Genomic DNA, 24806 nt, shown 5'->3' with positions numbered 1-24806 from the left:
GGGGCAGCATCTCAATGAGAAATAGGAAGGGCCAAGGATAGGTCCTTGGGGGATTCCAGAGGTAGCGGTGCGGGAGCGGGAAGAGAAGCCATTACAGGAGATTCTCTGGCTACGATTGGATAGATAAGAATGGAACCTGAAATAACTGATCATAACAACTTCAGATGTCTGTGGCTTACTTTACTCAGATGAAAATGAACACCTGAAGGCCTATGAACAAAAAAAATCTTGTTAGCTATCTGTTTTGTTTGTGGTGCTATGCATTTATTATATACAGAACCAAGAAAATGAAGCACAAAAATATAATTTACAGCAACAGAGCAAAGAAACAGTCTATGTCAATCTGACAGTAATTTGAATATGTTGGTAAGAGAACGCTTGATAACTGAGTTCAGGAGTCTCAAGTCAGCAACATTATATTTTGATACATATTATCACAAGTGCATTGAAAGATATGAGCGCAGATGGCTTTCACAATGCTGACCCAGTAAGAATCAGTAAATTGAATTGAGAAAAATATTTCCTTGTATTGTATTCATTCCAGCATCTATGTTTTGATAAATCATTCCATTATATGAACCGGACTCAAAACACTGACACCCACCCCCAACTGTGATCCTAATAAGAATGAAAATAAGCTTACATATACTTCTGAGTTGCATCTGAACTAGAATTTCTGAAAGTGGCAAGTTTATCAATATCCAAAAAAAATTAGATCATATCTCAAAAGCTATGTTTTTATTAAGAAAATAGGAACAGCAGAAGGCCAATCAGCCCCTCGAGCCCGTTCCACCATTCAATTAGATCATGGCTGATCTGTATCTTAACTCCATTTACCCGCCTTGATCCCATATGCCTTAATACCCTTGCCTAACAAAAATCTATCAATCTCAGTCTTGAAAATTTCAATTGACCAAGCCTCAGCAGCTTTTTGGGGGCTAGAATTCCAGATTGCCACTTTGTGTGAAGAAATGCTTCCTGACTTCACCCCTGAACGGCCTAGCTCTAATTTTTAGATTGTGCCCCTTTGTTCTGGACTCCCCCACCAGAGGAAATAGTTTCTCTGTATCTACTCCAACAAATCCGTTAATCATCTTAAACATCTCAATTAGCTCACCCATTAATCTTCTAAACTCAAAGGAATACAAACCTAGTCTATGCAACCTGTCCTCATAATTTAACCCTGTTAGACATGATAAGGAAGCTTTTTGACAGTTTGTTTCTTCAGATGAAAGGTTGTGGACGAACACTTTTGAAAGAGGACTATATCGTACAAGTCAGTGTGGATTTGAATGACTTGTTATGGTATTGTACGATTTAGTTGCATTAGCCAGGTTTAGAGCAAATGCTGTTGCTACAGTAACTGTAGCTGATCTCCCACCCTTGTAGGGTGATGTAGTCCCTTTAAATCACAACATTTTTTGAACAAATAAGATATAGCAGCACAGTGGCAGAAAGTCCAATGAAATATAGGGCCATTGTAAATGTATTTATTTTGGTGCAGTAATGTCACTGAGTTTCTAACTAGTTAAACATCATACAAATTTTGACTTCAGTTGATGGCTACAGGGTAACACAAAATAATTGCAGATAAGGAAGGCCATTCAGCTAGTTCATTCTTAGTTCATCCATCCAGAAAGTCTGCCGTTGCAGCATCCAATTGGTTCTTAAATAGTTCCAGGTTTTTGCCTCCACTACTGTATCTGGGAGTTTGTTCCATATATTGATCGCTTTGTATGAAGATGAATTTTCTGATTATCAGTCCTAAATTTGCCTTTCACTAGTTTGAACCTGTGTCCCCTTGTCCTACTCTCACAGTTTAGTTTGAAGTAATTATCTCAATGTACCTTTTCTGTAGCATTTACTATCTGATGTATTGCAGGGCCACGGGGAAAGGGCGGGGGAGTGGGACTAGCTGGATTGCTCTTGCAGAGAGCTGGCATGGGCTCGACCAGCCAAATAGCCTCCTTCTGTGCTGCAACCATTCTATGATTCTATATCTCTATAAGATCACCATTCAGTTGTCTCCTTTCAAGGTGGAAATGCCAAAATTTCTCCAGTCTCTCTTGTAGTTAAGACCTCTAACATTAAGGGTCAGCTTTATGGCTCCTCCTGCACTGCCTTATTGCTTGAATGTCTGGGTGACCAGAACTGGACACGGTACTCAAAATGTGGTCCGACCAGAATGATTGACAGTTTGGCTGCAACTTCCTCTGATTTGTACTCTGTTGTTTTGGCCATATAGTTCAGCATTCTATTTGCTTTGTTGATTGCTGCTGGTTAGAAATGTTGCATGCCGACTCCACTATTTCAACTTCATCTGTAACTATTTCAATACCATTCTTGAAGTACATGTGTCAACCATATTTCCTTCCTATGTGCATCGCTTTGCATGTGTCTACATTAAATCTCATTGGCCATTGTTTTGTTCAACTCATTTTGTAACTTCTGAGCTGCCTTTCCTGAATCCACTGCTCCGTCCTAATTTGATATCATTTGCAAACTTTTACATTGAGTTTCTGAATATAAGTCATTAATGTAAATTAGAAACAGTAGTGATCATAATATCAATCTCTGGGCACTGCACTCACCATTTCCCCTACCCTGACATGACTCCTCTAACAACGACTACCCTTCAGCTAATTTCTTATCCAGGTTCAAGATTTACTTTAAATCCCAACTTCTTTGAGCTCAACTAGTAGCCCTTTGCAAGGAACTTTGTCAAAAGCCTTTTGGAAGTCTAAGGGGTGAAATTGGTCTTGGGCAGTAATACAAAACCGGTGATGGTGTATCAGCAGCCTGTTTAACATCACTTTGTTTTGAAATCAATGGAAAAGAAAATCAAATGGGGTGTAAAATGGGTGGTCGATTCGCTATCACCCGTTTTGTGCTTCTGCTCAAGACCAATTTCACCCCCCATGATGTTTTAAAGCTTCCCACAGTCCACTTTTATGTCACTTCCTTTAAAAAGTTAAGGAGGTTGACCATGCAAATTCTTTTGGAGATTTACTAGAATGATTCCAGGGATGAGGGACTTAAATTACGTGGATAGACTGGAGAGGCTGGGATTGTTCTCCTGGGAACAGAGGAGGTTGAGAGGAGATTTGATAGAGGTGTTCAAAATCATGAAGAGTCTAGACAGAGTGGATAGAGAGAAACTGTTCCCATTGGCGGAAGGGTCAAGAACCAGAGGACATAGATTTAAGGTGATTGGCAAAAGAGCCAAAGGTGACATGAGGAGAAACTTTTTTACACAGCGAGTGTTTAGGATCTGGAATGCACTGCCTGAGGGATTGGTGGAGGCAGATTCAATCGTGGCCTTCAAAAGGGAACTGGATAAGTACTTGAAACAAAAAAATGTGCAGGGCTACGGGGATAGGGCAGGGGAGTGGGACTAGCTGGAATCCTCATGCACAAAGCCGGCGTGGACTCGATGGGCCGAATGGCCTCCTTCTGTGCTGTAACCTTCTATGATTCTCCTTCTGAATCTATGTTGACTGCTGTTTACTAGATTATTAATGTACAGATAATCCTCAAGTGTACTGGTGATAATCAATTTTATTATTTTACATGGTACTGAAGTAAGATTAGTGGGTTGTAGTTGGCCATCTCTGCTCTGTTGCTCTTTTTATAAATAGGCACCATGTAGTTCCTGACTAACGGTCACAGGAATAACAGAGTGCATTATGATGCCTGAGTCCCAAGTCATCAAATAACCAGAAAATTAACTTTTTGTAATCACTTGGTTGAGTGTCACTAGCTATAAATATTATAAGTGATTTTCTACAAAAGTGGCTTCTACTAATTCACTTGTAATGTAATGTACAGCAGTTTGGCCTAGAGTAACTGTCCGAAAATACAATGAACGCAAACATAATTGCACTTTAATGTACTGATTTTAATGTATGTATCCCTTATGGGATGTGGAAAGTTTGACTGTCACTATCTCTGGGCTAGAGGTCAAAAGGTTGCTAGGAAGGATACGATCAGTGCCAGGGAACAACACAGCGCCTCTGATCATTTCTCCCATGATGCACCCCACTGACCAGTTATCAACTGAAAATAAAATGGAATGAAGGATAATTAACGTGCAAAACAGAACAAATAACAAACAAGGTTGCCTACGGCTGCCACAATACAGAAACCCAATGAAAATTATTTCAGACACTTACTACTTTTTTAATAAAAGTTCTCTGCATATTTACAACATTCCTTCAGAATGCACAATAGAAACAGAAGTGAATTCCCCAGAAATAAAACCATTTTGCAGGTTTAGCAGTTTCAATGTGTGAGCTGATATATTATGGCCCTGAATTTCCTTTGAAACAATGTTTCCGCAGCACTTCCGCCGGAGTTACGACAGTTCAGCAGCAGAAACTCAGAGGAAATTCAGGGCCCTTTGAGTTTTATAATTCTTCAACAAATTGCTTTTGCAGTATCCTATAAATAATCTGTGAATCAAATACCCAATTCAAAAAAGGATTTTGAATGTTAATAGTCTTCACAAGCAATCAATCATTTCTTTTGCTGACCAGATACTAGCTGCATACAGTTCTGTCTAGAGAGTGCCTGCCTGGATTAAGGTGGAGTCTTGGGTGCGATCAACTAGAAAATGTCTGCTGCCAATGCAATGAATTAATCAATTGTTACTGGTTTTCACACTAACCATCAAATAATGAGTGTCTTTCATTTATATATAAGCCATTATTGTCAGAAATTTGTAGCTTTCAAGTCCAGATATTCGAGTTTACAAGTAATTATTTCTATTCAAAGAACCAAAATGATGATGCTGCAATATGATTCTATATGATTTCTGCAATTACAATATACTGTTTTAGAAATGTTTAAAAATGTCTGTACTCCAGACAAGAGCTTTTATTTAAATGTCATCCTGCTTTTGAATTTCTTCAGAAACAGCATTACTAGTAATGACTGTGTTGTCATTCTGGATAGTTCCCAAATTAATCCCATCACTATGGTAATAGCTGGGAACATAGTCATCATGCCTCTCCATTGATGATCCTGCCCAGAGTCCTCATCCTCCCCACAGATAGCCAGTGCTTTAAGGTAAGTTGAGTGGGGCATTGCTGCTCTAGCCTGTCCCTCCTCACTTTCCCTGACCCGTGGATAATTACCACTCCTTCCTTTACCACCACCAGCCTCCTATCTCTCAGCAGGGTGACTACCCTCTGGAACTCTTGCACCAAAAATCTCTCTTCCTCCCCTATGTGTCGAATTGTCTCCAACTCTGCCTCAAATCCTGAGATACTGAGCTGAGATAATCTCAGTTGGAGACACTTCCTGCCGATGTGTTTGTCCGAGTGTACATCCACTGCTCAAAACTCCCACATCCTTCAGGAACCGTCACTGACCTTTCCTACTGCCACTCTCACTAGAAATGTTAGTGAAGTTATAGTTTAGTTTATATTCTGATCTACTTAAATTTCAATGACACTACTCTCCTCCCCCCACCCCCCCACCCCCCAACTCTCTGCTCTAAATTCCCACTCTAGCCAAAGTCCTGGTACGGAAGTACTGTTTTGATTCTGTCGCTACCTCTCCGTGGTGTGCTTTCCACTTCGGGCACTGATGTCTTAATCTTGCCGGCAATTCCAGCCTAGCTCTCTGGTTAATGGATTCAGTTTAGTGCAAATTAGGCAACTAGCACCTTAAATCTCTCTAAATAATTCAAGTTATTACAAAGTTCGGCCACGTATTATTTTAATCAACAGAATATATATCTTTATTCTAGAAGAAAATCCAGAGCACTTGCTTACTACTTTTCTCTTACAATTTTTAAATGTAACTTCTTTTTTGGTCAATTTCCTAATAAAAAATTGTCAGTTGAAAGGTTTACAAATTATTTCACAAATTTGTCCCAAACAGTAAACTGCAAAGAACTAAAATTTCAGTCTGAATTCACTTTTAGTGATATTAAAGCATCAAAGTATCTCAGGCATGAGAAATAGACACGGAAATGTAATTATGAAATTACATTCCCAGTGCAGAACCTTGTCTGCTGGGGGCAGATATCAGGAATTCAGGTGTACGCTCCCATGATTTTCCAACCATTAGTTCAGGGGTGTTCAAGTTTTCCGTCTTGTTGGGCTGCATAGGTCTTTACCATGGAGCCTCAGGGTCCACCTTTCAATCCATGTTCCCATTAATTTGCATATATCCCAGTTGTTGATACTAACAGAACTTCATGTTATTTTGATTTAGAATTTATTCACCAATGGCACAACAGCGCCAAACCAACTTTTTCGAAATCTTCAGGCCCACAAACAGGGCAAACTAGCAAATAAGAAATTTAAGCACGCAAAAGACTGCATCCCCTGGGCCTTCAAGGCCAGGTTACCTGAGCCTAGATGCTATTTGTTGCCCACCGGCTGTGGTTTGGACACTCATGCATTAATGGAGATAAAATCATAGGTAGTGCGCACCCAAACTCCCAATATACACAATTGGGTTCTGATGAAAGGTCATCGACCTGAAACGTTAACTCTGTTTCTCTTTCCACAGATGCTGCCTGACCTGCTGAGTTTTTCTGAGCAAGGAGGAATCATTGCTCTGCTGAGGAAGATGGGGAAAAAGACAAAAAGGTAACTACTAACAGCTCTTCTTATTGGCAAAGCTGTTGGTCCATATACAGCTGACCATATGTCTGCTGCAGTCTTTTCAAAAACACTATTTTGAAGAGTTTAAATAAATAGATAGACAGACAGACAGATAGATAGTTGTAGAATAAGAACACTATTGCATAATTTCATCCAATTCTACAGACATCTCATTAATGAGGAAAAGTTGTTAGAATTAACTTGTAACCATATTGCTCAAGCAGTCCTTCCCACTTCTGAAATATTGATAGAATTTATAGATATAGAACATGTATCCTCCATTCGTAAAGAGAATCCCAGCAGAGGCAGAGACTGTATTTCCCTTGACTGGCTGCAGCTGCCCTCTGCTGTTCAAAAGGCAAGTTGAAAGATTGGCTAGTGTGGTTGACTGCACAAACCCATACACAAAAATAGATTGGAAATTATTTTTAAGTGTTAGATGGACTCAAGATTTTTTTTAAATGCCAAGATATTGCATTAATGGCATATGCAATAATGAAATCATGTTACTAATGGAAAATACATTCAAACTTTACAAGAAAAAAGATCAATAATTGTTATGAAAGAAATATGGCAATAAATATACATATTGTGATAACACATTTGTGTTTCCATTTGCTAACTTCAGATAAATGGAGAAATCTTCATTTGTTTGAAAACTAGTTTGACTGATTAATAAAACCTGAATGGCTACAACAACTGCTATTCAAATCTCAATCCATTCTATTTAATACACTTAAATTACATTTAAATAAGTATTCAATGTTTCTATTGTTTGTGAGTGCAATGATTGAAGTGTCAAGTGGTGGAGGTTTCTGTTCTGTTATTTGTATTGGATACTGTAATATCCCTTATAAATGAGTACCAAATAAAAATTATGATAAATGCCGGGGCAGTGACATTTCAATCAGCCTGTAACTTGAGGGCTCCAATTTGAACAGTTGGATATCAAAAAAACCCATAATTTGTGGTGGACTGTTCAGAAAGGAGAAAAGGAGTACAGCTGAAGTAAAATACGCCAGGTATTGTTCAAACACTGGAAGCAATCATCTCAACTGTCAAGAAAAATCTAGACACATCTGGGGTTAATTTTCATTTTCACCGCATGGATAGTAATTTGGCAGAGTGGATCGCCCACCTCTGAAAGAACCCACTGAATTTTCATTCCATCAAAATCAATGGGCTGAAAATCAGACGGAATCTATAATGGGCGGATGATCCCCTCCATCAGATTACTGCCCAGGTGGTAAAGGCAAAAAAATACCCCATCTACATCAGATCAAATTACATGACACTAACCTTTCTGAGGCAGCTTCTTCTAATCAGACTCTTCACTACTGCCTTTTGCAAGTCCAAATCACTAAAATATTTCCTGAACAGAAAAAATATTCTATTCTTTTGGTTGACATATATCATAGCTGATATCAAAGCAAAAACAATTTTTAATTTTCTATTGAGTATTACACCCTATTGTCTAACATGTCCTAGTATTGAACTGGGTTAGATAGTGAATGGGCTGATAAGGTCATGGCTCAGTGGTAACACTCTCGCCTCTGAGTCAGAAGCTTGTGGGTTCAGGTCCCACTGCAGAGACTTGACCACATAATCTAGGCTGACACTTCAGTGCAGTACTGAGGGAGTGCTGCACTGTCAGAGGTGCCGTTTTAGGATGAAATGTTAACCGAGGCCCATCTGCCCTCTCAAGTAGACATAAAAGATCCCATGGCACTATTTGAAGAAAAGCAGGGGAGTTCTCTCCATTGTCCTGACCAATATTTATCACTAAAACAGATTATCTGGTTGTTATCTGATGGCTGTTTGTGGGACCTTGCTGTGTGCAAATTAGCTGCTGTGTTTCCTTCATTACAACAGTGATTACGCTTCAAACGTATTTCATTGGCTGTAAAGTGCTTTGGGATGTCGTGAAAGATGTTATACAAATGCAAGTTTTTTTTTAAAAGACCTGTGTGCTAATCTATACTCAGGTGATATTTCTGACAGTTATTTTCATTAATGTTTTCCAATTGATAGCACATACACACCATGGCACAAAAAGATAAATAGGTCCAGTAAACCAAAAATGCCATCAGACATAGGTGAAAATTAAAAATTTGTTATACGAGCGACAGCTTTTCTCACTGCTGCATTAATGAAATGTCAATGCATTCGGGAGATCCCAGTCCGTTATGTTATAGCGTAAGCTGCTTCATCTCATCAAAATTTATAATACTGAAGTAACATGGTTTTCTTAGATATTCCTATCTATGACACTGTGCTCTACTGCATAGTAGAGAGTTATTTTCTGGGTCACAGCAATGTAAAACACTGAAGGTGAAGCATTCCCAACCCACCTGATAGTCATTTCCTGGCCAATGAACAAGACATCCACAAAACCTTTGACAAAGTTGCAAACAAAAGGCTTCTGCTTAAGCTTAAAGCAGCGAGGACTGAAGGTAAAGCTTAGGAATGAATAAGAAACAGGTGGAAGGGTAGGAAGCATCTGGTACTTGTTATGAGAGTTATGTCACAGTGTGGGAGAGGAGGGCTGCAGGGATACATGTTGAGGCCCCTACTATTTCTAATTTACATTAATAACTTAGTTTCAGAAGCTCAGTCAAACTGGTCAAATTCGCAAATCATACCAAACTGCAGGGGGCGGAAAGGGTGGGAGGGTGGAGAAATCCAGGGGTATTGCTGGGCTCAGTGCTTAACACATCCAGTCACTGCAGAACAGCAACTAACAAAACAAATAGAATGCTTAAATATATATAGCCGAACAGTAATGTACAAGTCAGAGGAAATCATGTTAAAACTGTACAGTGATCCAGTCAGACCATAGCTTCATACTGAGTCCAATTTTGGTCACTGACATAAGAAATATTCAAGCTCTGGAGGTGGTGTGGAGAAAAGCAATAAGACTGATCCCCAGGATCAAAGATTGAGTTATGAGGGAAGATTAGAGAAACCTGGACTTCTTGACTTTTAAAGAAGGCAATTGATAGGGGAATTCATAGAGATGTGTAAAATGGTAAACAATATAGAAAAGATAAATCCAGAATATTATTTCAATATAGACCATGAGAGCAGTTTAAGACAGCACACCAATGAATAAGTTCCAACTCGTGAAAGACAAATCAACTTTCTCACATAAGAAGGGTACGCTAAAATGAAGCACTTTTTTCTATGATTTAGAATGAAATTAGCTTCTTTAATTCTGTCACGGTATATAAGCCGTTAAAAACAGCTTCGCCTACAGTAAATAAAATGTCCTAGTTTATTTTTGATACTATAGTTGCAATCAGTTGCTTGTCTAAGGTAGGTGTCTGGGGTGGTGGGGGGAGGGTGCAAACCATTCAATTCGGAGTATATCTGAAGCCTTTGAAGGCTGACAGTCAGGCCAGGTAACTTCTGTGAACAGTGAGAAAGGGAAAGGAACCATGTAAGAATAATTTAGTGCAGCACTTGTGAATATTTTTTATTTTCTACTTACTCAAGGAGATAGTTTAATAATTACTGTAAAATCTATATTGCGTCATTGCTACTGTTCATTTATTCTTTTCCTCTTTAATAAATTTGTTTGGCACTTACAGCCTAGGTCATAGTATTATTCTGCTGCCAACTGAAGTCAAGGGAGATCATATGAGTGCATGAGGTAAAACCCATAAACCAAAATAAAGTGGGGGATTTTTGATTTGATCCCTGGGCATGCTATAAGTTGACCTAATTATCTCGGCATGTGAAAGCATTCTATGCGACATAGGAAGTGAGGGTACCGAAGGGTGTGGTAAAAAAAGAGTAAAGAAAACGCAAAAACTTAACAGAATGGATTTTCAGGTAAGGTAGTAGAGGCAAAAATCATAGAATCATAGCATCGATTAAGAAGCAGTAGGATGGATGCCATGATGGGGAGCTGGGATAACTGATTGGCCTTTCTCAATCTTAACTATCTTGTGACATAATCTTTTAAGCTCTTCTCTGTCATGCACACATTCATATTTTACTTTCCCCATTGATCACATCCTCGTACTATTATCTCCTGTCGTTTTGTAACATTTCGAAGCCACTCCCACAATGAGAACTGCTGTGCATGTATAAGTAGTACTCACTGTTTTGTTCCAATTTAATGTCACTTGTGTAAAAATATATGTACACTAAGAATGAGTATTTGGCTCAGTTCGTACTTTGTGTCCCTCCTGCAGGTTTTCACTCTGGGTTAGCCTACCTCCTGAACATCTGTTGTATTCCTTATCCCATTATTACTCATTTTTAATTTTGACTCTTCCCTTCTTAATTAGTTTCACTAGCTGGATTAATATTGATAGCCAGCTGAGTATGACAGAATCAGGTGCTACTAATACTGTACTGAAAGTTTCAGTTACCTTAATACAACAAACATTCTCAAAGAAGTTGTAGATCTTTTATGGGTTTTCCCTTTTAAATTTTGAAAGATCGAGTCATCGACGTGAGCCTTTCACTAATGTACCATGCTCAAGTTCCAGCAGTAGTCTGCATGCCAACCCCAGAATTGATTTCCAAAAACTGTCAAGATTATCATTCCAGCCAACTGACTACTAGTAGAATCATTGGTTGTGAGACAGCTATCTGACATAATTAACAAGTCACTTCCAAGGTGATTCAATGGCTGCTCTTGAGAATCTGTAAACAGCTTGGGGCTGTAATTGTACTCACACTAACAAGTAAATGTTAACAAACTTACAACACCAAGTTATAGTCCAACAATTTTATTTGAAAATCACAAGCTTTCGGAGGCTTCCTCCTTCGTCAGGTGAATGTCAGGAAATCCTTGAACCTTTCGCATTTCAAGGATTCCTGACATTCACCTGATGAAGAAGGAAGCCTCCGAAAGCTTGTGATTTTCAAATAAAATTGTTGGACTATAACTTGGTGTTGTAAGATTGTTTACATTTGTCAACGCCAGTCCATCACCGGCATCTCCACATCAAGTAAATGTTGGGAATGGAGAACTAAAATTTCCATTTGTGAATGTCTGGTCACCTAATGATTAGATTAAAAGATAGGTAGTTCTGGCCTTTCCATGTTTCAGAGGCCAACTTTTATGCTGCTGGCTCTCACAGCAGAAGAGGTACTGGAAGTGACCGAGTCTGCTTGCCGGCTATCAAGAGTGCGTGAATGGCATTGAAACAAGATGTAAACTATGGAAATGTGATTATAGGTGAATAGTACAAGGAGAACAATACTAAAGAGTGTCTGTCATTTATATCAGCAAGGTCAGAAAATCTGAAAGCTGCAACACCTCATAGATTCATTTGAAATTATTCTAAATACAATACTTTAAACATTCCACATATTGGGGGTAATTTTAACCCGGAGCCGGGAAGTGGGCCGGGCGGGGTCGAACCCAGAAGTACTGGTTTCCCTTGCGATTTTGATGTAAGGACGTCTTTTATTTATTTTTATCGGTTTGCCATCCGACTGGCCGGCCTCATTGACAGGCTGGCCTCAGTCGGACAGGAGCAGAGCAAGGAAGAGAATGTGAAAAGGTAAGTCTTCAGGTAAGTCTTTGATTTTATGGATGGGGGGGGGCATGGAGGGCATGGGTGGGCATGGGGGCACCAATGGGCATGAGGGCACCAGTGGGCACGGGGCACTGATGGGCATGTGGGTCACAGGGGGAATGATCGGGGGGTCAGTTTTGGGTGGGGGGGATCGGGGGTCATCGTGGAGGTCCGCGATCGTTGGGGGGGATCGGAGATCGGGGTGGGGGATCCGCGATCATTGGGGGGGGTTGCTTCAGGTAGGCTTGTTGGGCTCGGGGGAAGCACTCCTGCTCCTCCGGGTCCACAAGCAGTGCCAGAAAGACACTTACCTGCAGTTTCGAGCCTTCCCTCCTCCTTTCGCGTGGCGTGAAGGAGAAGGCCTGGGGATCCCAGCCCACAGGGGTTGAAATCGAAAAACCTTTGCAAATGGAAGCCCGCAGCCTCCTTGAAAGGTTTTAGTGACGAACCCGCCTCCTAAGAGCGGGTTGGTTACCCGCCCCTCGTCCCGCCCCGGTGAAAACCGGAAATGGGCGGGTTGGGTGTGAGTTGGGGGTGGGTCTAAAATTGATGTGATTTTCAATGCCCCCCGCCCCCAACTAACCCGTGTTTCAAAGTTAAAATTCTGCCCATTGTTTGTGTTACAGACTGATTTTATCATTTCCATGGACAGTATTTTCACATTGTACTCCCACTCCTCTTGTAATCGAAGTTCCTTCCAATGACAAATCCAAGCAGATTGCAGGATTGCTGGGATGTAGTACAATATGTAAACACCTCTCATGTGGAAAAATTATAAGATCTCTAAAAGGAAGTCTGATAGAAGCAGAATTTTCTAAAAGTTTAACTCTTAACTTTAAAAACATCGTCAGTTCATTTATGGGCTATCCCAGCTTTAAAAATAGCTTAAGAGGAAAGCAGTACTATTGAATTAAACTGCCATTTTTTTAATAGTTTGTTACAAACTCTGCAAATACATCCCAACTAAAATGGTGTGGAAGACCAGAAATAATCTAGAGTGTCTTAGTTGGGAGTGTTTGGTGGTCAGGAATAATGCACAGTATAAAAATAATGCAGATTTACGAAAGACAAAGTGTGATTGGGAAGAATCGTAAATATCTTGTGAAGATTCTAGGATATGCCTCCTCTCAAATGATTCTATCAGGGACACTGAACAGTAGGCTTTGGCTTAATGGTTAAAGGACAACACTGGTTAGTATTTTTAGATTTTTAACAGTTCTGAAGGCAGAATAATTAATCAACACTTATTCAAACGAATGTTAAAAACAAGCATGTAATATATCTTGCCACATTTCTGCACCAAATACTAAATGTTTTCATGAAAGAAACGTTTCAAATGATCACATGAAAAATGCACTACAAAGTGTCTGTGCAATAAAAAAAAACCACGGTCACTTACAATTTATTTTTCACTCATCTGATCTTAAGGAATTAAAGATATGTGTCAAAAAGCAATGATTAGCTGCTGCAAGCAGCATAAGGATACAGTCCCTTCCTGGAAAGAGGATTTTGTGTCGGACCATTTCTCCCATAATGCACCCAACAGACCAAATATCCACTACGAGTTCAGAGAATGGGTGATGACACAAAAAAACATCCCAATTAGAATCATGAACATCGTATGAACGGGGAAGACATAATTAGGGATAAGAAAATAAATAACAATTGATAGAAGTCCCCAGGTAGTGTGCACCCAATATCCTGTAAGTTAAACAAACTCAAGAGGGTATTAATGAAGACAATGCATCAATACTAGAGTCTATTTTACGCACCCTGATTTAAAAATAAATAAGAAGTATTAGAGTAAAGATTTCAAATCACTAGCTGGCCATTCTAAGCTAAGTGCCATCAAAGAGAGTTGTCCAGAACTATGGGGAACTATAGATTAGAAAGGAGGGGGTTGGCAGTATTGATTAAGGAGAATATTGCAGTACTGGAGAGAGAGGATGATCTGGAGGGGGTCAAGGACCAGATGACATAGATTTAAGGTGATTAGCAAAAGAACCAAAGGTGACATAAGGAGAATTTTTTTTAAACAGCGAGTGGTTAGGATCTGGAATGCACTGCCCAAGAGGATGGCGGAAGCAGATTCAATCATGGCCTTCAAAAGGGAACTGGATAAGTACTTGAAAGGAAAAAAATTGCAGGGCTACGGGGAGAGGGCGGGGGAGTGGGACTAGCTGGATTACTCTTGCATAGAGTCGGACTCGATGGGACGAGTGGCCTCCTTCTGTGCTGTAACCTTTCTATGATTCTATATAGTCTAAATTCTGTGCAAAAATATATTTATATTTCTGATAACATGCAGCTAAGATAATAAGTTGATTAATAAAGTGTAATCCCTGCACACACTTCTGTAGAACATAAAACAGTGAGTAATGTGCAATTGGTTGGGAATACAGAAAACAGAGTTTGGCAGCTCCATTGGTGGCTCATTAGCAGAGAATGCCTTTGTTCATTGTAACATAAATACAATTCATATCTTAAATAATAGGTTTTACTCAGGCAGCAGGATGTAAAGAAAACAGCTAATTATCTTCTCTTTCCTCTTTACCACACCAGTAATCTGTCAAACGTTACTCCTATTCATTATTAATTATTCATTAATATTTTATATATATTTCTATTCATCATTGAATTTTCAGTTGAGTCTAAATGCTGGCATAGTCAGATTTCCATAATGTTAAAGAAAAACTCATATTTAAAAATAAATAAAGAAAATAGTTCTGCACGCCAACAAGACCAAGTAAATATTTGTAGCTATAGCTCGTCACCAAGGCTTTAAATATTTCAGGCTTACTTGTCAGCACGCTAATGTTTAAATTAATTGCCATTGAGGTGAACAATACTTGATAATCCAGAGACAAATGACAGCTCAAATCAAGAGAATCATCTCTGTGCAGAAATATTACATTATTGAGTGCTCTTTTAAGGTTAACATCATCCAAAATATAAGTTTGTCATTCTTACAATACTCGATGATGTAAAATTGTCAAGAAACTTTTCCTTCCCACAAGTGACAAGAATGATAACTAAACAGACCAGGATATCAATTATCCCTGTGAATTCTGAATTTTACATATTGAGTTCACTTTAAATAAATCAAAACATGCAGAAGACACAGAAGACAACTCACCTCTTAATTAAAGGTAGAGTATTCTAATGCAGAGATTCTGCAATGACGTGGTGAGAATTATTGATGAAGACACGGAAGTGATTTCACTTCTTATTATTCTTCTGAATAATCAAGATTCTTATACTCTATACATTTTGTACATACAACAGTGTTCAAAGCTGAATATAAATCAGTTTTATATGTTTAAGAATATTACCGCTTTAATAGTTAAATTGTTTATATCTAGGCAGCTCAGTAGTGCAGTGCACAGTTCTACCAAAATGCTATGTCGTGGAGTAACAGGATGTGCACCTGCACACATAATGGGCCAACTGGTGTAAACTGAGGGGTGGTGGCCCAAAACTGGCTTACCGCCCTGTTTATGTTGGTGCTCCACTGGCCACCATCCTCAAAGGGGCCTTCCGCAGGATAGCCAGAGTGCCCACCTGTTTCAGGGGGTAGGCCCTTTTAATATACAAGTCGGTGCCCTATCACCTACATAGGGCCCCGATTTCAATTTTGATGGACAACTGGGAGGAATGTACACCTTGTATGCTCCACCAAGTTTTACCAGGAGTTACAGCAGAGGAGGCACCAAAAAGTTTGTTTAAAATTATTTTTGTGGGGTCAGGATGAGTGATAATGTTCCTTCGGGCTCCACAAGAATGATACAGGCTGCTTCCCTTGGACTCCCCACCTCGTAATCGATTTAACACCTCTGGGCCGCTCAATATTGCACCAGCCTGGAGTCAGCAAGCTGCAGCCGGCACCTGTTTGGTGCCCACAGCTTACTGGTGGTCTGGTAATGAGGCCCGGCCCTCAAATGAAGCCAGGCCCACATGCAGGATCGGGCAGCCAGATGGCACACTCCACTGGTCAGCTGCCTGTTGGTTAAAATATACCCCAATAACGTCCCAATTTCAGCAGGGAGGTTGGTGAAGGTGCTAAATGAAGGGAAAGCACTAATCACAGGGAAGGAGGAAATAAACTGAGAGTAATTCCACATGGTTACCCTTGAAAACATCTTAACATTACAGAGTAGAACTGGCAAAGGTTTTGAAGCAGTTCTTCTGCCTGCTCTATTAGAATTGGTAACCTAAAGATGGGAGGAAATGAATAACAAGTAGGGAAAAAAAAAACGTTTATATCTATCCACACAGTGTATAATCAATCTATCTATTTTTTTAGAACCCCTCTCCCTGATTTTCTTCCCCATTTTGTTCTCAAGATGTGGGCATCACTGGAAAAGCTGCATTTATTGCCCATCCCTAGTTATCCTGAGAAGGTGGGTGGTGGGCCTTCTCTTTGAACCACTGCAGTCCTTGTGGTGATGGTGCTCCCCGTAACCATGCAACCACCACCGACTAGGAAGGCAAGATGGGCTGGCTTCTGGACCACAGCTATCATCAACATCTACTCTTTGGCCAGATCATTTCCTCCATTCCTCATATGATATGACATGAAGTAATTGTTTTATCCAAAGGCAGTCCAGTAATTCATATCAATATTCTGCAACACCAATCACCGAACCAGCCCAAGAGTTCCATGTAGTAATCAATCATGGGATTCAAATGAATGACCATACCAACCGGATGCCCAATCATTTGAATCCCCTGGTTGATTGCTGCATAAACTCTTAGGCTTGTTAGATTGTCAGCTAGGTGAATGAGTGGTGTTGCAAAATATTGATATGAATTACAGGACTGCTTTTAGATAAAACAATTACTTCACGTCATATCATTTGGTAAGTACCTCTTTTAATGTATGAAAGGCTTAAAAGAGAATTAAAAATATGCATAGCATAATGATGTGTTGTGTGTATTACACAATTAAGCAACAATGAGAAATGTGATTGTCCAATAAACATCTCACCATTTTCTTTGTACCCCATCCCCAGAATTACTTCTGGCGCTCTATAATATCGGGTTACTACATAGGGAGTCATCATGAAGCTAGTTCCAGCAGTCCTTGCCAGTCCAAAGTCAAGGATTTTCAGTGTGCAGTCTGACTTTACCACTATGTTGCTTGGTTTTAGATCCTGTGAATCGACAAGAATAAATCAAAGTACAAAATAACTAAATAGCATAAATGTAGCAATAATGAACGAGTAAATATTTAATGACTCATATGCACGCATCCTTTTCTAAGTCACTGATGTTCATTATATGTGTGCCTTAGAACTAACTTTAGAGATTTAGGATAGCTCTCAATGTAAATCGTTCTTAAATATTCAAGGTATTTTTCAAAGATTAAAATCTTAGGGGGGAGTTTTAACACCCCCCCTCCCCAGGCCCAGCGGGACAGTGGCGATGCATTAAATACTTTCACTTAGCGTTTTTGAGCAGCATGCAGTGGTCCCTTTAAGAATCACTGGCTAGGCCATTCTAAGCCACGTACACTCCGCCCATTTTTAACCTGAAAATTGCATTGGGGTCCTCTGTACCTCACAAGACCCCAATTTGCATACCTTAATGAGGCACTTGCTTGAAACAGTTAGATAACCTGGCTGCCTATTACCAGGATTAGATGGAAATAGTGGCCCAGCGGAAGCGGGGTTAACTAGTGCACTCTATTTTCCCTGCATTACCGCCCTGTTCCCACCTGAAAATGGGAATAAAAATTGGCCCTTTATATTTTTACCAATAATTGTTTTTTCCATTCCATTGCGACTAGTCCAAATAGTATTCCAATTTCTCGTCTCTTAAACTTAGGCTTTCGGAATGGGGGTGCAATCAGAATTTACTATGGAAACTTTTACACATTAAGGGACTGATTTATGTCCCTGTTTACGGATGGAACAGGGTTGTGGCAGGGAGAAAATGACAGTGCACTACTCATTGCCCTGTTCCTGATATCAATTCACGCGCTGCCATTCCCAGCTGGTCCTGGAAATGGGTGACCAGATCACCTGTCTGTTTTAGTTGAGTGCTTCGTTAAGGTATGCAAATCAGGGTCCTATGACATAGATAGGACTGTAATACAATTTTCAAGTTTCGCACTCTCTGCCCATTGATTCTTGGCGTACAGTGACCTAACCAGTAGTCCTTTAAGGGCTGCTGCAGGCCACCCTAAAAATGGTAAGTAAAAGTTTTTAATGTCTTCTTGACTCCATAAAAATCTTCTCACCTGCTGCCGGTCCTTCCATGCCCACTCCCTCCACCACCCAGGGATTGCCTCCCCTACACCTTTAAGGCTCTGCTTCTAGCTCGACTCTGAGGAGGAGCTGACGTCCAGCTCCCTCCTACATCCCCTCAATCGTCAAGCTGGCTGTTCAGCTCTGGCAGCTCACTGAGATTATTCAAATGAGGCCTGACCATTAGAATGGTTGTGGTCTTGCACCGATTCCATCGGGCGGATGGCAGGCTTGCAACACGGGCCTCCCGCCCGATGGAATCAGACGTGTGAAAATCTACCCCTCAGTATCTGACGTAAAACATCACTACATCCAGGTAAGATAAAGTTATAAAGTTGGAACTTGTAGTAGATTGAATGTATACTCAGTAATTACAGGGAAATCACAGATTTAAAATTACATAGAATTTTAAGCACAGAATCAGGCCATTCGGCCCAACTGGTCTATGCTGGTGTTTATGCTCCAAACGCGCCTCCTCCCACCCTACTTCATCTAACTCTATCAGCAAGTCCTTCTATTCCTTTCTCCCTCATGTGTTTATCTAACTTCCCCTTAAATGCATCTATGCTGGTCACCTCAACTACTCCTTATGGTAGTGAGTTACAATGGGCACTGCAGTTTTAAAGAATATTCTCCAGAACTACCTTCCTTCATTTTACTGAGACCATGCAATATGAAATCTGAAATGTATAATTGCAGCATTGAAACTGAATGGAAAATCTATAAAAACAAACTGTCATACGTGTTCCTAAAGAGATTCTGTTGACTGTATACTTTACAAAAATTAATGTCTTGTTTGAATGCAGATGTTAAAGCATAGCAAGGCATATTTCCTTTGTGGTGAATCTCTGCCTGTCAATCAAACTCAAAGCCTGAGATTGTCTGCTTTTTCTGAATACCCACCCTGTGAATAATGCCAGCAGAATGGAGGTGCTTAATGCCACACAGCATCTGGTACAACAGATAGGACATCCGCTCATGATCCAGTTCCATTTGGATTACCTGACATAGGTTGGCATCCATCAGTTCCATAACCAAATACCTTTAACAAGGGAGACAAAGGAGGTTGCTGGATTGATAGTTTCACAGGCAACAACTTTCCATTACATTAGACATTCATAGAGTAAAGGAGGACACAACATTTATTTCAACTGTGAGCAAGGCAAAACAACAAATGTTACATTTTTATCCATACTTTCTCCCTTCAAGAGATGTTTGCAACTCCACAGCTGGGAGGACAGAGTGGTGTGGGACACAGAATGCTCTTCAACCAAGATCAGTGGTGCAATCTGATCACCTGGCAAGGGAGTACAATACAGGTGGAGCAAGACCAGTTATCTCAAGTTTCCCCTTCTCTGCCCCTCACTAAGATGGAATGTCACACACAATCACATCATTCCACTTTGCAGCAGGAAATAGTTATAAATTTCAGCAACTGAGGAAAATGGTGGTTAAGTTTTTGCATTCAAACCTGAAGCACTCTCAGGGTGCATGCACACAGCAACACTAGTGACTCCTAAAGTTGCAGTAAAAGTCCAGAAGCAGGGTCCGACCTGAGTCCAGAGAGAAGCGACGAGAGACTCCCTGGAGGAGGTAGTCTTCCACAGCTTCGGTTTGGCACTGAATGGAGTGCAACTCTAGAGCAATGTCAAACTGGGCTTTAAAAGTGCTCAGGGATGTCCTTAGGATCTTCAAGACACTTTATAAACCCTTCTGTAGTTAATATAAATGTTGGCACAGTGCAGATGCTTCCATTCATGCATGCGCAGAGCTCTCTCCTGGGCAGGAGAACTGGAGTTCCAGCCACGCAGTATGAATGAGATATTGCCTGGCTGGAACCCCACTGTAACTGCTGGTCTGAGAGCGGTAGCTGCAGTAGAAATGCAGCATCAGTGTCATTTTTGTTAGTGTTCAACTGAGCAATAGTGCTGTCGTCAGATAGTACACACACATCATGGCCGCTAAATTGGGCCGTGTAACGCCCGTTGTTTCGGCGCTAGAAAGTCTCTCCGACATCCAAGGTGGCGTCTTCGCTACGCACACACGTTTCCAATGTGACGTGCGGTGGACGCCATCTTGGTATAGGAGTTAGCACTGGCGCAGATAACGAATGCCGGCTGCATGTAAAATAAGGAGAAAATGGAAACAATCAGTGTGCAATGCTGATTTAAAGTGATAGACATCATTTTGGAGCTTAACGCTCAACTCAATGCACAGTCTTAACCCCGACCAATTGAACGTGTCTCAGAGTGCCTGGAGGACCCCCACCAGCGCTATTTAAAGGGACCATGCAGGATTTACAGGTTAGTGGCTGGATCATTGCTTCTGGCTGGCGAGACATTTGTAACTGTTTTTGGAGGTCTCCTAGACTTGAATACTAGGATGCGGGGACATAGCCTAACATTTAGAGCCAGGACGTGCAGGAGTGAAGTTAGGAAATGCTTCTACACGCAAAAGGTGGGAGAAGTTTGGAACGCTCTTCTGCAAACGGCAGTTGATGCTAGCTCACTTGTGAATGTTAAATCTGAGATTGATAGATTTCTGTGAACCAAGGGTATTAAGGGATATGGGGCTAAGACGGGTATATGGAGTTGGTCACAGGTCCACCATGATCTCCTTGAATGTCAAACAGACTCAAGGGGCTAAATGCCACTGCCACTTGCTGCCTCCTGATATGCACCACCTTCTCCGCAAGAAAGCAGGACGTGTGTCTGGGTGATGTGCCTGTCATGGTTGAATAGTTGCCAGTGTGTGTGGCCTGTGAATTATGGGTGGGCAGCTTGCAACAAGCATCTGATTTGAAGAGTCGAGTACTGATGGAAAGAGTCTGTTGGTAGGTGGGTGATTGGGGGGTGTATTGCGTGGTGCAGTGGATGCGGCTAGTTGTGCAGTTGGTTGGAGACGCCACTTGACAGTTGACCTCACTCACCTTGACCACCTGCGGCAAAGCATTGAACTTCTTCCTGCACTGCATCCATGTTCATGATGCTGTGCACCTGGCATTGTCTGCGTCCCCTGCTGCCTCCCACTGCCTTTTGAGTATATGTCTGGAGGGCCTCGTGCCCCCCACGGATATAGGATATCCCTCCTTCTGTCCACCTGTTGCACCAAGGCCTCTAGTGCACAGCAGAGAACCTTGGTGCACGCACTCTCGCTGCCTGGTACAAACTCAGATCGGCAGATTGGTGAGGTCTGGCATGCAGATTGAAGGATGTGGGATTTAGTGGTGCACAACCTTTATTCAATGTTTTAACATAACTCGTCAGTGTGGAAACATAGGAATGGGACCTGCATCTGTGTTTTACATGTGTGACGTGTGATCTCTGTTCAGACAGCAGAATGTTATTTTCAGCAAATAACAGGTACCAGCTACCTTTAAGAGATTTCTAACAGACAGCATGCCTTTAAGAGATTGAAGCTCCCCCTGCTGGTGGAAAATGCAAATTGCATGGAATCCTTGTTCAACGCTGATTCCCACGCAGATTGCAGGTAAGTCTTCAGGCCTAGCGAAAGTCTGGTCCTGCCTGCGCAGGGGCCGTTGGGCGTGGGGTAACAGCGGATCGCGCTACCCCCGCCCAAAAAAGACCCTGATCCAACTTTTACCCCCATGTGTTTATGAAGACTAATGTGCCATTGCAGATGGTACATTATTTCTAGACTAGCAATTATTTCTAGCTTTCAAAGCAGAATTGTTTTCTTCAATGGCATCATTCCGACATAATGAACCATCAGTCAGATGCTGTTGCTACTGGAAACAGCATTGAAAAAAATTGCCACATAGAAAATTGACTAGACACTAATAGACTACTTCCTTTTCTGCTATCCCATAACTATGTATGTGATTACTACCCTACAAATTTCATAGTATTACAGTAGGTACAGCACAGGAGGAGGCCATTCAACCCATCATGCCGGCTCTTTGAAAGAGCTATCCAATTAGTCCCACTCTCCTGCTCTTTCCCCATAACTCTGTAAATTTTTTCCCTTCAGGTATTTATCCAATTCCCTTTTGAAAGTTACTATTGAATCTGCTTCCACCACCCTTTCAGGCAGTGCATTCCAGATCATAACAACTCTCTGCGTAAAGAAATGTTTCCCCATTTTGCCTCTGGCTATTTTGCCGATCGCCCTAAATCTGTGTCCTCTGGTTACCAACCCTTCTGCCACTGGAAACTGTTTCTCCTTATTTACTCTATCAAAACCGTTCATGATTTTGAACACCTCTATCAAATCTCTCCTTAACCTTCTCTGTTCTAAGGAGAACAACCTCAGCTTCTCCAATCTCTCCGCAAAACTAAAGTCCCTCATCCCTGGTAGCATTCTAGTAAATCTCTACTGTACCCTCTCTAAGGCCTTGACATCTTTCCTAAAGTGTGGTTCCCAGAATTGAACACAATACTCCAGATAAGGCCTAACCTTATAAAGGTTTAGCATAACTTCCTTGCTCTTGTACTCTATGCCTCTATTAATAAAGCCCAGGATCCCAGATGATTTTTTAACAGCCTTCTCAACTTGTCCTGCCAACTTCAAAGATTTGTGTATGTGCACCCCCAGATCTCTCTATTCCTGAACCCCCTTTAAAATTGTACCATTTAGTTTTTATTGCCTGTCCTCATTCTTCCTACCAAAATGTATCACTTCACACTTCTCTGCATTAAAGTTCATCTGCCATGTGTCTGCCCATTTCACCAGTCTGACTATGTCTTCCTGAAGTCTGTTACTATCCTCCACATTGTTTACTACATTTCTGAGTTTTATGTCATCTGCAAACTTTGAAATTATACCCTGTATACCCAAGTCCAGGTCATTAATATATATCAAAAAGAGCAATGGTTCTAATACTGACCCCTGGGAAACACCACTGTTTACTTCCCTCCAGTCTGAAAAACAACCATTCACCACTACTCTCTGCTTTCTATCCCTCAGCCAAATTTGAATCCACGCTGCCACTGTCCCTTTAATCCCATGTGTCTTAATTTTGCTAACAAGTCTATTATGTGGTACTTTATCAAATGCCTTTTGAAAGTCCATATACACAACATCAACCGGATTACCCTCATCAAATCTCTCTCAGGCTGACTGGCCTGAAATTGCCGGGTTTATCCCTCTCCTCTTTTTGAACAGGGGTGTGGCATTTGCAAACCTCCAGCACCATCCCCAGATCTAAGGAGGGTTGGAAGATTGTGGCCAGAGGCTCCGCAATTTCCAGCCTTACTCCCCTCAGTAACCTAGGATGCATCACATCTGGACCGGGTGACTTTTCTACTTTGAGTACGGCCAATCTTTTCAGTACCTCCTCTTTATCTATTTTTATCCTATCCATTATTGCTACTACCTCCTCCTTTACTGCTACAATGGCAGCATCCTCTTCTCTAGTGAAGATGGATGCGAAGAATTTATAGGATCACCTTTTGTGGGCCTGCTTTGCATGATCAAATGACTCACTAACAGTCACTGATCAGGTCTAATTGTCTTCTTGCACGTAATGTTCAACACTGGAATGCTCACTTCTTTTTGTTACATTTGTTCCTTTGTTGCTCTTTAATCTCTCTACCTAGCCTAATTCTACTTTGAGTCTGGTTCTTTTATTTCCCAAACCAATAAATGCTTATTGAATTTTTAAATTAAAAACAAAAATATTTTCTGTATGTATTCTCTCTTCAATTAAAAGAAAAACTCAATATCTGACCTTGGTGTGCATTCGTGAGAAAAATCATTTTAATTAACTAAGTTTGTAAACACACTATTTTTTCCGTAGACAGCATTAAGACAGAGTTATCCAGTTATCCATTTTCCCAGCACATTAGCTCCCTTCCTGTTCAAATGTAGCCCATCCATGCAATAGCTCCCAGGACTGGGTGCTGATACCCCCTAAAACAGAAACCCAGGAAGATAAATTGGATAGGGCCTGTTATTGGGCAGGGGTGGCATGATCCGATATTACCCTCCCGCCCAATGGCCCCTGCGCAGGCAGGACGAGACTTTCGTCAGGCCTGAGGACATACCTGCAACCTGCATTGGAAATCAGCATTGAACAAGGATTCCATGCAATCTGCAGGGGGAGCTCCAATCTCTTAAAGGCAGGCTGTCTGTTAGAAATCTCTTAAAGGTAGCTGGTACCTGTTATCCACTGAAAATAACTGTCTGCTGTCTGCACAGAGTCTGAACGGAGATCAGACATTGCACATGTAAAACACAGATGCAGATCCCGTCCCTATGTTTACACACTGATGAGTTATGTTAAAACATTGAATAAAGGTTGCGCTCCACTAAATCCTACATCCTCCAATCTGCACGTCAGACCTCACCAATCTGCCGATCTGAGTTTGTACCAGGCCTGCTAGAGTGCATGCACCAAGGTTCTCTGTTGATGCACTAGTGGCCGTGGTGCAAGAGGTCGACAG

The 24806-nt window shown here is 41.0% G+C and overlaps 1 protein-coding gene across 2 annotated transcripts in view; it reads right to left on the bottom strand.

The window, feature by feature from the left end:
• mapk10 (mitogen-activated protein kinase 10) overlaps positions 1-24806 on the bottom strand; it is a 130405-nt gene that overhangs the window by 29694 nt on the left and 75905 nt on the right. The window contains exons 5-7 of one of the 2 annotated variants that reach the window (XM_068003657.1): positions 19306-19444; positions 17142-17307; positions 3985-4056 (exon numbers count right to left, since the gene is read on the bottom strand). In XM_068003657.1, coding sequence (XP_067859758.1) covers positions 3985-4056; positions 17142-17307; positions 19306-19444 — 377 coding nt within the window. Of the gene's footprint in view, positions 1-3984; positions 4057-13640; positions 13713-17141; positions 17308-19305; positions 19445-24806 lie in introns of both variants that reach the window. The other variant, XM_068003723.1, reaches the window with a different exon arrangement.

This window comes from Heptranchias perlo, chromosome 1 (assembly GCF_035084215.1).
Source record: "Heptranchias perlo isolate sHepPer1 chromosome 1, sHepPer1.hap1, whole genome shotgun sequence".
Taxonomy (NCBI): Eukaryota; Metazoa; Chordata; class Chondrichthyes; order Hexanchiformes; family Hexanchidae; genus Heptranchias; species Heptranchias perlo.
The sequence above is the reverse complement of the archived record's forward strand: the minus strand, read 5'-3'. Positions and strand labels throughout refer to the sequence as shown.